The following is a 16,347-nucleotide window of genomic DNA, read 5'->3' as shown; positions in this document are numbered from 1 at the left end:
CTGTATATTCCTTCAAATCTAAATGAGAATCTGGCTGGCTAAAGTATTCTTGGTGAGGTGTTGATTTCATTGAGATTTTACACTATCTCCCATCATTGTCTTTGGGGCGGAGGGTTTTGTCTGATAAGTCTGCTGTAAATCTTAGGGAAGCTCCTTTTTATGTACTTTCCTTCTTTGATTTTGCTGCTTTCTGTGCTCCATACCTATCTGTGTTTTTTGTCATCCTGATTAGGATGTGTCTTGGAGTATTTTTATATAGATTTCTTTTAGCTGGTACTCTCTGGGTCTTCTGAATCTGATTGTATGCACTCTTCAACTTCAGGAACTTCTCAGCAACAATAGATTGGACTGTTATTTCTTCATCAGGTTTGTCTTCCTGCCTTTTTGACCCTGACAATTCTTATGTTCCTGTTGAATTCATACTAAAGTTCTCTATTCATCTGTTGATTTATTTTTATGATTTTTCCCTCCTCTGTTGTTTTCTGGAGATTTTCTGCGCCTCCTCACAGAGCTCACTGATTCTGTCCTTCGCAGCTGTTACTCTACAGCTGAGAGTATTTTCATTTCACCTACTTGAAGAATTGTTTTAGAGACATGACATTTTACATTTCTGTTTGTATTTTTGGATGTGTTTTTCTCATTTCTGTTATCTTATCCTCTTGTGTTTTATCTGGTACATTTTATGGTTTCTTTGAGCTCCTTATGTATGCATTGCCAATAATTCCATTCTAAATACATTATCACAGATTTTATGTAGTTATTATTACTGGTTGAGTCATTTGGGCAAGCATATTCACTCACTAAGCCTTGTGAGCTTCTGCATTGCTTTACACATGTTTGCCGTTGTTTCCTCTGTGTAGTTAGGAAAGTACAATTAAGATGTCTTTCTTTGTATGTCTTTTTTTGTGTGTTATACAGAAGTGAATAAATGTGAGGCCTTGGAATTAAGAAGAGCCTGGTGAAATTCCTCTGTTTCACCTGGAACTGGGATTTGATGGACCTAAGCCAGGGTGGCTCATCAGCCTTCACTTCTCCTTATCCACTTCATGGGTAGAGTGCAGTCCTGACCTGGGGAGCAAAGTGGCACTCCTGAATGCAATCAAGAGCCCTGATGCCTGGCCTTCTTCCACCTTTCAGGAAATGGTGTGGGCAAAGCCAAGCAGACTGGCTTATGATCCCTCCCTTCTTCCTTATCCACTTTAGAGGTTGGGGCTTGTACAGTCCTGTTCTGCAGAGCAAAATGGCGCACTGATTACAAACACAGGCAGGATAGGGACCTGGAGAGGTGGGAGGGGGTGGGAGTAAGTATACTGTGATTCTTGGTGGTGGAATATGTGCATTGGTGAAGGGATGGGTGTTCGAGCATTGTATAACTGAGATTTAAACCTGAGAGCTTTGTAACTTTCCATATGGTGATTCAATAAAAGAATAAATTAAAAAAATGTAATGAAACCAAAAAACTAAAACAACTTTAATAATTAAAAAATCACTTTGAATAGAGAATAAAAACAAACGTGAAGATGGAGCTAGAGAGATAATAGAGTGATTAAGGTGCTTGTCTTGCATGTGGCTGACACATTAAAATATAATTTACTTATAAAAATCAAAAGCGTACCAGGAAATCAAAGAAATTCCATTTTAATGTATTTGAAGGATTAACACTGCTGAATTCCAACACAAAATATTAGAGTTAATGCAATTCACATAAAAATTTCCATAACATTATTCACGGACTTACAATAAATACTGCTAAATATAATATGGAAGCTTAAAACACCCAAGATAGTCAGAGACATCCTGATAAAATAGAATTTGACTATAAATAACTTTGTAAAGCATTGTGCTTTAATAAAAAATATATATGTTTTAAAAACTTGGCAGGTATTGAATATCCTCGCATAGGTAAAACACAGGTAGATGGACCTCAGAGATATCTCCAATAATTTAACTACAGAGGGAAAGACAATAAAAGCAAAAAAAAAAAAAAACAAACAAACAGGAACTTGGGCTGGAGCGATAGCACAGCAGGTAGGGTGTTTGCCTTTCTCGCAGAAGACCTGGGTTTGATTCCTCCGCCCCTCTCGGAGAGCCCGGCAAGCTACCGAGAGTATCTCGCCTACACAGTAGAGCCTGGCAAGTTACCCGTGGCGTATTCGATATGCCAAAATCAGTAACAAGTTTCACAATGGAGACATTACTGGTGCCCGGTCGAACAAATCGATGAGCAATGGGATGAAAGTGATAAATCAAACTGAAAAGTTTTTGTATAGCAAATGAAACTTGTAGTAACATAAAAAAGCCCAGTGAGTGATAAAAATATTTGCATCTAATGCATCAGATAAGGGGCTAATATGCAAGACATAGAAAGAGTCCACAATGCTCAACAGTAACAACAAGAAAACAACAACTTAATCATATACCAGGGAGAATATATAAAGAGAAACTTATTTGAAGATTTTATATATATACATACATAAGAAATTGCTCATCACCACTTATTATTTGGGTGACAATAAGGTATGTTATTCAAAATGGATTAAAGACCTCAATATCAGACACAAATCTATAAGGTACATAGAGGAAAATGTAGGCAGAAATCTCCATGACATTGAAGCTAAAAGCATCTTTAAGGAAGAAACAGCACTGACCATGCAAGTGGAAGCAAACATAAACAAGTGGGAGTATATCAAACTACAAAGTTTGTGCACTTCAAAAGAAACAGTGACTAAAATACAGAAAGAGCCCACAGAATAGGAAAGAATATTTATCCAGTACTCATCTGATAAGGGATTAATATCCAGGATATACAAGACACTAGTAGAACTGTATAAGAAAAAGAATGTCCAACCCCACCAAAAAGGGGGAGAAGAAATGGAGTTTCATCAAAGAAGAAATACAAATGGTCAAAAGGCACATGAAAAAATGCTTCATATCGCTAGTCATCAGGGAGTTTCAAATCAAAACAACAATGAGATATCATCTCACACCACAGAGACTGGTACACATTCAAAAGAACAAAAGCAACCAGTGATGGCATGGATGTGGGGAAAAAGGGACACTCCTTCACTGTTGGTGGGAATGCCAACTGGTCAGCCTTTCTGGAAAATAATATGGACAGTCCTTCAAAAACTAGAAATTGAGCTTCCATATGACCCCACAATATGACTTCTGGGAATATATCCCGAGGATGCAAAAAAGCACAGTAGAAATAATATCTGTACCTATATGTTCATTGCAGCACTGTTCACAATAGTCAAAATCTGGAAACAACCCTAGTTCCCTAGAACAGATGACTGGTTAAAGAAACTTTGGTACATCTACACAATGGAATACTATGCAGCTTTTAGGAGAGATGAAGTCATGAAATTTGCTTATAAATGGATGGACATGGAGAGGATCATGCTAAGTGAAATGAGTCAGAAAGAGGGATAGACCTAGAAGGACTGCACTCATTTGTGGAGTATAGAATAACATCTCATGAGGCCGACACCTAAGGATAGTAAATACAAGGGCCAGGAGGATTGCCCCATAGCTGGAAGCCTGCTTCATGAGCAGAGGGGAGAAAGCAGATGGAATAGAGAAGGGATCACTAAGAAAATGATGGCTGGAAGAATCAGTTGGGATGAGAGATGTGTGCCAAAAGTAGATAATGGACCAAACATGATGAAAGTAGACAATGGACCAAACATGATGACCTCCCAGTGTCTGTGTTGCAAGCCATAATGCCCAAAAGCAGAAAAAGATTATGAGGAATATTGCAATATTGTTGATTCTAATGGTTTTAATGTATATAACTACCTCAACTCTATAATAAAAATGTTTTATTTTCAGGGGGAAGGAAGGAAAGGGGATTATACCGGGGAAATTGGTGGTGGGATATGTGTATTGGTGGAGGGATGGGTGTTTGGTCATTGATCATTGTGTTATTGTAACCTAAACATGAAAGCTTGTAACTATCTCACAGTGATTCAATATTTTTTTAAATGACATTATCTTATACCAGTGAGAATGACATTTATCCCAGAAACACAAAAATATTATTTCAAAAAACTATATGCATACCTATGTTCATTGTAGGTCTTAGTACATTAGCCACCACATGGAAAAACACTAATGCCTAATAACAGGTGAAAAAGCTGTGATATGTTTACAAAACAATATGCTAAGCAGCCATAAGAAAAGATAAAGTAATGCAGTTCACTGCAAGTTGGATAAAACTGTGGTATAACATGTTTAATGAAGCAAATCAGAGGGAAAACAAATATTGGGTGTTTTCACTTATATGTGTTATAAAGTATAACAAGACAAGAGAAAAGAAGGTATCAGATGGCAACTTCAGTGGTCTGGATTACAGAAGTGAGAATGCCAAGTAAGGGGGAAAGACAGAGGGGTGAATGATGAGGCATTAATGAAGAATATAAGGGCATTGGCTGAGGGTCTTAAACATTTTTATTGTAGAGTCGAGGTAGCTATATACATTAAAACCATTAGAATTGACCATATTACAATAATTTGGACAAAAGTCTAGTAGTTAAGTAAAACTAGTTTTTAAGGATGTATAGGTGAATCAGAGTCTTATGAAATTTGTGGAGGGACTCTGACATAAGTGGTGTATTGGGAATTTGAACATCATATGTCTGATCAGAATTAAAAATTTTGCAAATAATGTTGCCTAGATAAAAACTAAAAATATGTCCTACAGGAAAAATTTTAATTTATAATAAATGTATTATAAACTTTAATAGATAGTTCTTAAAAAACTAGTCAAAATAAAAATACATGACAGATATATAATCACAGATGATGATTAATGAAGGTGTGTTATATAAACACAGTGAAATTCTATGCAGCTGCAAGGAATGATAAAATCATGCAACTCACAGGAACTTGGAACTGGAGAGGATCACATTAAGTGAAATAAGTCAGAAGAAGGGAAAACACTGAATGATCTCACTTATCTGTGATATATATCAGATTTACTTTTATATAAATATACATACTACAATATATAAAATATCCGATATATTTTATATATAATAGCACTATAACACTGTCGTCCTGTTGTTCATCGATTTGTTCAAGTGGGCACCAGTGATGTCTCCATTGTGAGACTTGTTACTGTTTTTGGCATATCGAATACACCACGGGTAGCTTTCCAGGCTCTGCCATGCGGCGGGTAGGAGGGAGGAAATACTCTCGGTAGCTTGTCAGGCTGTCTGAAAGGGACAGAGGAATCGAATCTGGGTCAGCCGCATGCAAGGCAAATGCCCTACCTGCTGTGCTATCACTCCAGTCCATATATGTGTATATACTTACCTGGCAGGGTAGACACCATGATCACATATATGTGTGTGTGTGTATATATATATATATATATATATATATTATAAAAGAGATTGTATTAGAAAAATGAGTTCAATCTATCAAAGGGGAGTTATACCTAGATTATTTTTAACATTATAGTAAAGAAATGAGAAGAATTATGAAGGAAAGAAATTGAGTGTAGGAGTAAGAAAAGGTGGATCAAGTAACAGGGTAGAGGTCCGTGGTGCTGGGCATATCATCAGTGTACATACTGTATATACATAAACCATATAACTAACAACACTGTAAGCAGGGTATCTAACCTACATCATCCAACTTAAAAATATGCCTGTGAAAGAGGTAGGCTTTGGAGTGGGAGGGAACCTAAGGACATTATTGGAGGGAAGTTGACACTGGTGGTCAGATTGGTATTGGAACATAGTATACCTGAAACTCAACTTTGTAAATTATGGTGCCCTATTAAAAATTAATTTAAAAGTTTTCCTAGGTGATTAATTTATTTTCTTTCTATTGCTAAGAATTATGTGTTCTTGCCAGACAGTCATCTTTTATGGTAGATTAAATGGTAAGTTATTGTTTAAGGGCAACTTGGCCTGGTTGAATAATCTCAGTTGAATGCCAAGCAGAATTATGGCAAAATGTGGCCTGTGTGCATAATTATGTCCTAGTGAATCATATTCTACAGTTTTGCCTACATGATGCGAAACCTACAACAGCTCCATTGCTGGCAACAGCACATCATTTTGCTTTTAACTATCAAGCTAGAAAGTAGAATTACATTCCTACAATGTGGTAGAAAGCAGTTTTTCAAACTCAGCAATAAACAACATGGAACAGACAGAGGAGTCCCTGAAGGCCAATTAACCATTTTTAAACAAGTACTCTGGTTCAAAGGTTCCAATGTAAGACCTTGGAAAGACTGCAGAAACATACCTGAGATTTAAATAAAACAAAGAGAGGAAGAAAACTGGATAAAAGAAAGAAAGGGAAGGAGGGGGGAAAGAAAGGAGGAAAAAGGGGAAAAGGAAGGAAGGAAGGAAAGGAGGAAGGAAGGAAGGAAGGAAGAAGGAAGGAAGGAAGGAAGGAAGGAAGGAAGGAAGGAAGGAAGGAAGGAAGGAAGGAAGGAAGGAAGGAAGGAGGGAGGGAAGGAGGGAAGGAGGGAGGGAAGGAAATAAGGAATGATGGAAGGAAGGGAGAGAGGGAAGAATGGTGGAAGATAGGGAGAGAGGGAAGAATGGAAGGAGGGAAAGAGGAGGGGACGGAAGGATGGAGGGAAATTAAATAAAATCCAAAAGCAAATAAAACTCCTGGGCTACAGATTAAGGCACATAACTTGCATGTGGTGAAACCTGGTTAGATCCCAAGCACTACATGTTTCCATAATCATTGCCTGGGTGTGCCTCCTGAGGCCCTAGAATATCACAGCAGTATGTGACACTGGGCATGACAGTGACCAATCAGTACTCCATCCAAGGGCACCTGCATTGAACTCCTTTCCTATCTGGTCAAGATTCATGAGTGGTGCCCTTGTGCATCTGTAACACCATTTGGGAGACCCTCCTCTCATCTGGTAGAATAAATCTAACTTCTGGAACTTAGTCTGGGAGATTATAGTTTAGTGGGTATAAAGAATAAGATAGATCTGTGGCGCAGCTTATTTGCCCCTCAAACTCTCTCAAGTAATTTATATATGCATCAAATGTAATGTTTACTTCTGGAAAGAGCTATGTTTATCTTAAGGCTAGTTATGCTAAAATAGGTTCTTAGTACATAATAGGGTGTGAAAAAGTGGATAAGTAAACAAATGAAAGGTAGGACATACATATAGGGTTAGATTTTGCAAAACTTCTTGGCATGTAAGTAAGTACTTACTATTTATTTATTTCTATTTTTGTAGGAGGGAGGGAGGGAGAAGGAAAATAAAGCACAGACCAAGAAATGAATACAAACACAAAGAAATAAAAATGACACACAGAGAAAGAAACAGTGTGAAATAGACAAATAGAGAAGAATGACAAAATCAGAAACAGAGAATATAGTAGGAAGAGTTGGGTGAAAAATAGCAAATAGACAAAAACACAGTAACAGGGAAACAGAAAAAGAGAGTGCAAGATTGCAAATAAGAAATTTAGAATACATATATTTTTTTTGCTTTTTGGGTCACACCCAGCATACACAAAGGTTACTCCTGGCTCTGCACTCAGGAATTACCCCTGGTGGTGCTCAGGGGACCATATGGGGTACTGGGAATCGAACCCAGGTTGGCCGCATGCAAGGCAAATGCCTTACCCACTGTGCTATCTCTCCAGCCCCCAAAAATATGTTTATTTAAAAGCGATCTGCTTTCTATTCTATCATCTCTTACCTTCCTGTTTTCCGGGAAGCTGTTTCAAAGAACTTGGTCCTAGATGCCACCCTGCAAACAGAAGTCAACAAGTTCTGTGAATTGCTTTGCAGTATGTATAAGAACCACTTTCCAATGAAAAGGACAGGAGAGTTTTAATCATTTAACATTTTAACTGATGTGCCACCAGTGCTAGGCTCTGCCTTATGTATAAGAACCACTTTCCAATGAAAAGGACAGGAGAGTTTTAATCATTTAACATTTTAACTGATGTGCCACCAGTGCTAGGCTCTGCCTAAGCCTGCAAAGGACATAAATCTGAGGAAAAATCCAAATATCAAAATATGAAATGAGACCCCAGAGGTATCTCTAAGGACTGAAGAGTTTAATTATGTTGTCCAGTCAAAATAACTTTTTGACATAAGGAAAACAATTTCTAGGATTCAAATGACAATTTTGGCATTTTATAAACAGGCTAATTAACTATTAAAACTGTTAGGTGTTGTTTTTATTATTTCCCCCATTTAAAAATTATGGTAAAAAAGAAACTCAAGAAAACAAATACCGCATTCCTTCTCCTCCCTCACCCGGACGAGCCCCTGAGATGCTGTCCACGAATAGCCCCTCTGGCTACTTATTAAGCTTTTTACCGGTCATGATCCCAGAGACACACAAACAAATCTCGGAATCTCGGAACTGAGTGGCTCTTGGCATAAATCTGTCCAGACTTAATTATTAAAATTTTAGAATTTCAATATCACAGGGCTGCTTTCATGGCCACGCAACATCATATATTATTCATAATGAGCAATAGAAAACAAATTGTCTAATGTTGCCTCTAGATCTGAGTGTTGGGGGAAAATTCCAAATAATAATGGTGGGACTGATGTCAAAATATTGAATGTAATCACAGTAGAGCGAGAGTAATGTGGAAATTATCTGCCACACCGGTAGGGGTATGTATATATATGTGTATATATATATATATATATATATATAAAACAAATACCAAAAGACAGTATTCTGTGAGGGATCCCAAGCATTTATTGAGAATCCATGAACGACAGTTGTAGCCAAGCAAAGCTTAAAAGTGGTAGTTACCCCACGTTAGAATTTCCTCCTTGTGGGCCGGAGCGATAGTCCAGTGGGTAGGGCATTTGCCTTGCACGCAGCCGACCAGGGTTCGATCCCCGGCATATCCCATATGGTCCCCCAAGCACTGCCAGGAGTAATTCCTGATTGCAAAACCAGGAGTAACCCCTAATCATCACTGGGTGTGACCCAAAAAGCAAAAAAAAAAAAAAGAATTCCCTCCTTGTTCCTTCTCTTGAAAATCAGATTTAGGAAGACCTGTTAAACATCAGTTTAGTTCCTATCCTATAAGAAGTTCTCTGGATAATTTGTCATTTTAGAAAAAAAGTCATACATTTGCTTATGAAAAAAGGTATAAAGTACAAGCATAATGAATGAATATGTTCATTAAATTATGTTTAAAGCAAGTATATGGTGGCCAGTGAAAACTAAACTTTTCGGGGTAATTACAATGTAACACTTATTATATATAGAATTTTGATGCTATATATATATGAACTTATATAATGCTATATATCACTGTTAATTTAATAAATATCTAATTCTTAAAAAACTAGTAGAAACAAAAAGACAAGAAAAAAATCTTGCCAATAGTGCATAAAAACAGAAGTGGATATTATCATCATACTGAGACCAGTGAAGCTATGAAAAAAAAATGGGACTTTTATTAGGTAGCTTCAATCTTTAGCTTTAAGAAAACATCTCAGACTTGCATGTTGAGTATTGAACAGCACTGATCTGTAACATTTCTCTTGTATATGATGTGAATAATGCCTAATGGTTTGTGTACTATACCTCTTTCACAGCCAGAATAAAAATAACAGTAAAAATACTCATAATGGCTTCTAACGCACCTTTGGCAAAGGTTGAGGAATACCCTACTTACACAGATGATGGTATGTCTCCTGCATTTCCAGCTATAATATCTGGCTTTGACTCTGGTTTTTGGGTAGTTGAGGCTCGGCAGGGAGGGTCTGGAGGTCTCACTGGGGGACGTATAATGGTAGGTTTTTCTCCTGGCTGCACTTTACTGCAACTGTCCGAGTCTCCTGGAAGAGAATAACATCAAGAGCTTGGATGAATACCTAAATAAAACAATATCAATAATTCAATGCCAAGTTATCTTAACCAGCCCCCTTGGTTTCCATTTCTTTCCTGGTCACTAAGACCTCAGATTATTTTATTTTTATTTTTGTAACTCATTTAGAAGTCTATCGTAGAAAACCCAGCTTTGTAATTTCGTATTTGAGAGAATTTGGATAAGGGGAATTAATTTGCTAAGTCTGTTTCCTTGTTTATACAATCAAGCCCAATAATGTTACCTAACAAAAATATTGAGAGAATTTAATTAGGCACCAATCTGTTCCAGTAATTTCTGGCAGATTCTAGGGATTCAATATATGATAATGAATTTTAATTTTTAACTTCATCATCAACAATAGTCTATTAATTTATATCTTTGCCATGGTAGCAGTCTCCTATGTTAATTTCGAATGTCTATACCTCTACCTTCCAGGTCAGTTAGTACAAAACAAATACACATAATTTTTTGTTAAATTTTTCTCGCAGAAGTATGGTAAAATATGACACTGTAAAATACACTGCTGGTGGCACAATGAACTGAGATCATTATATCAAAGTAGCTATCAGGAATTTTAAAATTTGCTGTTGAGATGCATAATCATACTTTCCAGAATTTATAGCCATTAATCTAATTGATTCATTTTAGGTAACAGACACAAATGAATCAAACCAAAGAAAAAAATAGAAAAAATTGACAAAAATCATGCTTCCTAACACCAAAAAAATATAAAGCCAAAACAACAAAACAAAACAACTACTAACACCTAACCACACTTTTAACTGATATATATTATGCATTAATTACAAGGATTAGGAACAATTAAAAATAAGCATGTAAAATAATATTAAATGAAGATTTGGGAACAATGCTTGTGGTCTGCCAAATACAATATGGAAGGAGATATGTGCAGCTATGCAATTTTAATCTATAAAATATTTATGTAAATGCAAAATATTAAAATCATATGATACTATGATAAGATTTTACCTAAGCACTTTTGTACTGTTCTTCATCTACTTATAGATCTTACTTGTTGAGAGAGGGTCAAGATGGGCAAATGAAGGAGCCATAACCAGTATCCTCAAAACAAGATCCCTATTATGGGAGCAGGTAGGTGTTGATCCTCATAAGAGATTTTACAGAAACAGAACTGGTTCTAGATAAGCCACTGGCAATGGAGATGGGGTGGTCCAGGTGGTTGTAGAGAATGGGAAACAGTGGAATGCTAAAGAGACTGGTCAGTAGCCTAGACAAACCCCACAGTTGGGAGTCAAAGAGGGACAACGAGTGGGTGACTGACAGTGTGGCTGAAAGACATCACAGAGAGGATTCCTGTTGCCACCATTCTGGTAACCTCAAAACAAAAATATATGAGAAAGTAGAAAAGGGGATTCACAGGGACAATACTTTTTTTCTTTTCATTTATCCTTTTAATACTCCTTACGTTGCATAACATGCACATATTTTATACTGGGCATACATATCCCATTTATAAATTAAGAAAACATTGTTTTCAGCTGGTTATATTGAGGTTAGTCTGAAATACACCACTTTGTGCACACATTTTTTGGAGGGGGAACCACTGTATACATTTTTTTGGTAATGGTTATCCAGATTATTTACAATGAACAACTTTTTGTTAAAGAACCAATATTTAAATTTTAACTAAATGTTCTATGTCAGTAAGAGAAAATGTACTTTATGTCTTCAACTATATTTGTTGAAGTTTTCATTAGGTTTTCATTTGTTTTAGCTTGATAGACACTCTGAATCTGGAAGGAACACTACAGTATATGGTGAATTGAAACACAATCACTGTCCTATATACATATTTTTGGATATCTCTGTAATCCTTGTGAGGGTATATCAAAAGAGCTAAAGTCCTAAATTGACAGATTGCTCTTTTCTAATATGGCTACTGCTGATATGCAATTATAAAATCTGTGAAGACAGGAAATTATCTATACTTAATGGTCTATAATCACAACTAAGAATCATTTATCCATTAGAATGTATTTTAATGAAACCACTGATTTTCAAGATTTAGTATGACATACTGTAAAGATAACCTACTATATATTCTTGATGTCATTTTAAGTATTTAAAACTTCCTGTTTGTTACTAATAAGGATTTATTGCTTCCTAACTATTTTCTTCCATGCTGAAAATGGAAACATGTATGAATAGTATGAGGGGATTCATTTTGTTTGAAATTAGTGGTCACCTTTAAATTGAATTTGCTGGGTTTTATTGATGTAGCTGTTACTTTAATGACAGTATAGAATGGTTCTGTGGAATGACTAGATTTTGGGAAGGGGACATTATTTCTAGAAATATTGTTTCTGCGATGATTGGGTGAATTGTAAATAATGTGAATCTCACTGTTCAAATAACTTTTAGATTATACTAATTTTCTATAAATCACAATATTTATAAATATTTGAAATTGTTACATGTTGCTATTTAATGATAAATTTACTTAAAATAAATGGACCCCTTATTTTTTCTAGGAAAAAAGAAGAAAGTAGAAAAGGGGAGACAATAGAGGTTTACCATTACATAAAAGGCCAGTATCAAAATGCAAGTGAGATAATCCTCAGGGTCCATCTCTGTCCAAAGAGGGTAAAGAAGATCTTCTTGGACTCATGGAAACTCAAGCTAGAAAGCAATTGAGGGACTTTAGGGAGATGACAGGTTTCTGTAGATTTTGGATCTCTATGCCTTTATTGCAAAACCTCTTTATAAGATACTAAAGGGTGCTGATTTTGAGCTCTTAGACTGTAATAAAAGCTGCTAATTGGTATTTCAAACTCTTAAAGATCATTTTAATTTCAGCTCCTGTTTTTGCAATACTTTATCTAGATAAATATTTTACCTTATAAGTAGATGGAGAGCTCAGAGTTTCTGTTAACTCAAAAACTGGAAGAAACTTCTAGACCTGAAACAGTTTGAGTGTGGCCCAGGTTTGGTAGAGTTATCTCCAATCAGAGGCCACAACTGGTCATATTGTAAAGGAGCCCACAAAACTTATTCTACGAAAGTTACTAGAAATACAGACTCCTAATTAAGTTCAGAGTGTGCTGGAAACAAAAAACTATCAATGGCTAACTGATGGGGGACTAAATACCAAGCCCTACTATTAGACTCTTAAAGAGCAACTTTTAGAGATTGTCAGACAATTAATCCAGCAACGTTTATTCCCTTCCTTGAGGAAAACTGCTAGGTCATGTAGGTAGAGAGGTGACAAATTGAATGGGTATATTCTAGTGGGTCTGATTTGAAAGATACAAATCTGTATAATCAAGAATAAACTTCAAAGAAAAGGGGGACATCACAAAAAAACCCTACATAAATCAATAGGTTCATCAGAGATTACTTGAAAATCTTTATGCCACAAAGAAGAGAACCCTAAATGAGTTGATAAATTCCTGAATTCGTATAACCTTCCAAGGCTGAATAAAGATCTGAATACCTGAAAAGACCTATACTATCGAATAAATTGAAATCAAAACTCTTCCCCCCAAAATATCCACCACCAGATGGATTCACTAGTGAACAATTTCAAACCTTTAAAGAGAACCTAGTAACAATATTTTCAAGCATTTCCAGGAAACTGAAGAAACAGGGATAACCCCAAAAAGTTTCTATGAGGTATCACCCTGACACCTGAAGCAGACAGACACACGCCAAAAAAAAGAAAATTAGAGAACATTTTCCTGATGAAGACAGATGCAAATATCCTCAACAAAATACTGTCACTGCCATCCCGCTACTCATCGATTTGTTCAAGCGGGCACCAGTAACGTCTCTCATTGAGAGACTTATTGTTACTGTTTTTGGCATATCCAATATGCATGGGTAGCTTGCCAGGCTCTGCCGTGCAGGCTTGATACTTTTAGTAGCTTGCTGGGCTCTCCGACAGGGGTGGAGGAATTGAACTCGGGTCGGCCGCGTGAAAGGTGAACGCCCAACCGCTGTGCTATCGCTCCAGCTCCAGTAAATAGAATCCAACAACTCATCAAAAAGATCATACACCATTACCTAGTAGGGTCAATCCCACAGATGCAAGAATGGTTTACCATTTGCAAGTCAATCAACTAATACACATACTAATCAAAGAAAATATAAAAAAACATATGATCGTATAGAGCTGAAAATCATTTGACAAGATCTAGCATCCATTCATGATAAAAACGCTCAAAGAAATGGTAGTAGAAGGAACCTTCCTTAATGTAGGCATCAACCACAAGCTTTCCCTCTAAGATCAGGCACAAGAAAAAGATGTCCACTCTTGCCACTTCTGTTCAAAAAAGTACTTACCACAGCAGTTAGGAAAGAAAAGTTATCAAGGGCATTCAGATAGCAAAGGAAGAAATCAAACTTTCACTATTTGCAGATGACAGCATACTATACTTAGAAAATCCCCAAGAATCTAGAAAAAAGCTCCTAGAAACAGTACACTTGATTAGTAAAGTGTCAATTTACAAAATCAATACCCAAAAGTAATGGGTTTCCTCTATAAAAATGATGAAAGACAAGAGAGAGAGATCAGAAAAACAATTTCATTCACAATTGCGCCTTGGAAAATCAAGTATCTTGGAAAGAGTTTATTTCTTTAGAAGGAATGACTCTTTATTATCAGAATTTAACTTTCAAATATTTTTTAAATAGTGAATCACCGTGAGGGTACAGTTACAGATTTATACATTTTTGTGCTCATGTTTCCCTCATACGATGTTCGAGAACCCATCCCTTCACCAGTGCCCATTCTCCACCACCAATAAACCCAGCATCCCTCCCACCCCCCCCAAACTCCCCCCACCCCACCCTGCCACTGTGGCAGGGTATTCTCTTTTGTTCTCTCTCTCAAATTTGGTGTTGTGGTTTTCAATAAAGGTGTTGAGTGGCCATTGTGTTCAGTCTCTAGTCTACATTCAGCAGGCATCACCCTTCCCCCGTGTGGCCACAAACCACATTTTACTTGGTGTTCCCTTTTCTATCTGAGTTGCCCTCTTCCCAGCATGTGAGACCAGCTTCCAATCCATGGAGTCAACCTTCTGGTACTTATTTCTACTATTATTGGGTGTTAGTCTCATACTCTCTTATTCGATATTCCACAGATGAGTGCAATCTTTCTATGTCTGTCTCTCTCTTTCTGACTCATTTCACTTAGCATGATACTTTCCATGCTGGGACCGAAAGAAAGAAATAATAAAAATTAGGGCAGAAATTAATGACATGGAAACCAAAAATACAATGCGAAAGATCAATGAAACAAAGAGCTGGTTCTTTGAGAAAATAAATAAGATTGATAAACCGCTAGCAAGACTCAACAAAGAAAGAGAGAGAGAGAACCCTAAAAAATCGAATCAGAAATGAAAAGGGGACATCATAAGAGAAACCAGTGAGATTCAAAAGATCATCAGAGACTACTTTGAAGGTCTATACGCCACAAAACAAGAGAACCTAAAAGAAATGGATGAATTCCTTGATTCTTACAATCTCACAAGACTGAACAAAGAAGACATGGAATACCTGAATAGACCCATTAATATTAAGGAAATTGAAACTGTAATCAAAAATATCCCCAAAAACAAAAGCCCAGGTCCAGATGGATTCACGGGCAAATTCTTCCAAACATTTAAAGAAGACCTGTTGCCAGTTCTCCTCAAGCTTTTCCAGGAAATTGTAAAGACAGGAACTCTCCCAAACAGTTTCTATGAAGCACACAACTCCCTAATACCAAAAGCAAATAAAAACACAACTAAGAAAATAATTATAGACCAATATCCCTGATGAACACCAATGCGAAGATACTCAACAAAATATTAGCAAATAGGATCCAACAACTCATCAAAAAGATCATACACCATGACCAAGTGGGATTCATCCAGGGGATGCAAGGATGGTTTAACATTCGGAAATGAATCGACATAATCCATATCAACAAAAGTAAAGATAAAAACCATATGGTCATATCAATTGATGAAGAGAAAGCATTTGACAAGATCCAACATTCATTCATGATGAAAACCCTCACCAAAATGGGATTTTGAGGAACTTTCCTCAAGATAGTCAAAGCCATCTACCACAAGCCTATGGAAAGCATTACCCACAATGGAGAAAAACTAAGGGCCTTTCCTCTAAGATCAGGGACCAGACAAGGATGCCCACTCTCACCACTTCTGTTCAATATAGTCCTGGAAGTACTTGCAATAGCTGTTAGGAAAGAAAAAGAGATCAAGGGCATCCAGATAGGAAAGGAAGAAATCAAATTCTCACTATTCGCAGACGATATGATACTATATCTAGAAAAGCCTAAAGCCTGTACTAAGAAACTCTTAGAAACAATAGACTTGTACAGTAAAGTTGCAGGCTACAAAATCAATACCCAAAAATCCATGTCCTTTCTATATACAAACAATGAGGCAGAGGAAAGGGACATGAAAAAAGCAATTCACAATTGTGCCCCAGAAAATCAAGTACCTCGGAATCAGCTTAC

General features: G+C 36.6%; 1 protein-coding gene across 2 annotated transcripts in view; it reads right to left on the bottom strand.

Moving 5' to 3' along the window:
* OPHN1 (oligophrenin 1) overlaps positions 1–16,347 on the bottom strand; it is a 530,418-nt gene that overhangs the window by 11,050 nt on the left and 503,021 nt on the right. For both annotated transcript variants that reach the window (XM_055122033.1, XM_055122034.1), the window contains exons 22-23: positions 9,648–9,810; positions 7,691–7,741 (exon numbers count right to left, since the gene is read on the bottom strand). In XM_055122033.1, coding sequence (XP_054978008.1) covers positions 7,691–7,741; positions 9,648–9,810 — 214 coding nt within the window. The remainder of the gene's footprint in view (positions 1–7,690; positions 7,742–9,647; positions 9,811–16,347) is intronic.

Source organism: Sorex araneus, chromosome X (assembly GCF_027595985.1).
Source record: "Sorex araneus isolate mSorAra2 chromosome X, mSorAra2.pri, whole genome shotgun sequence".
Taxonomy (NCBI): domain Eukaryota; kingdom Metazoa; phylum Chordata; class Mammalia; order Eulipotyphla; family Soricidae; genus Sorex; species Sorex araneus.
Note: the sequence above shows the minus strand (reverse complement) of the source record. Positions and strands in the feature narration are given on the sequence as shown.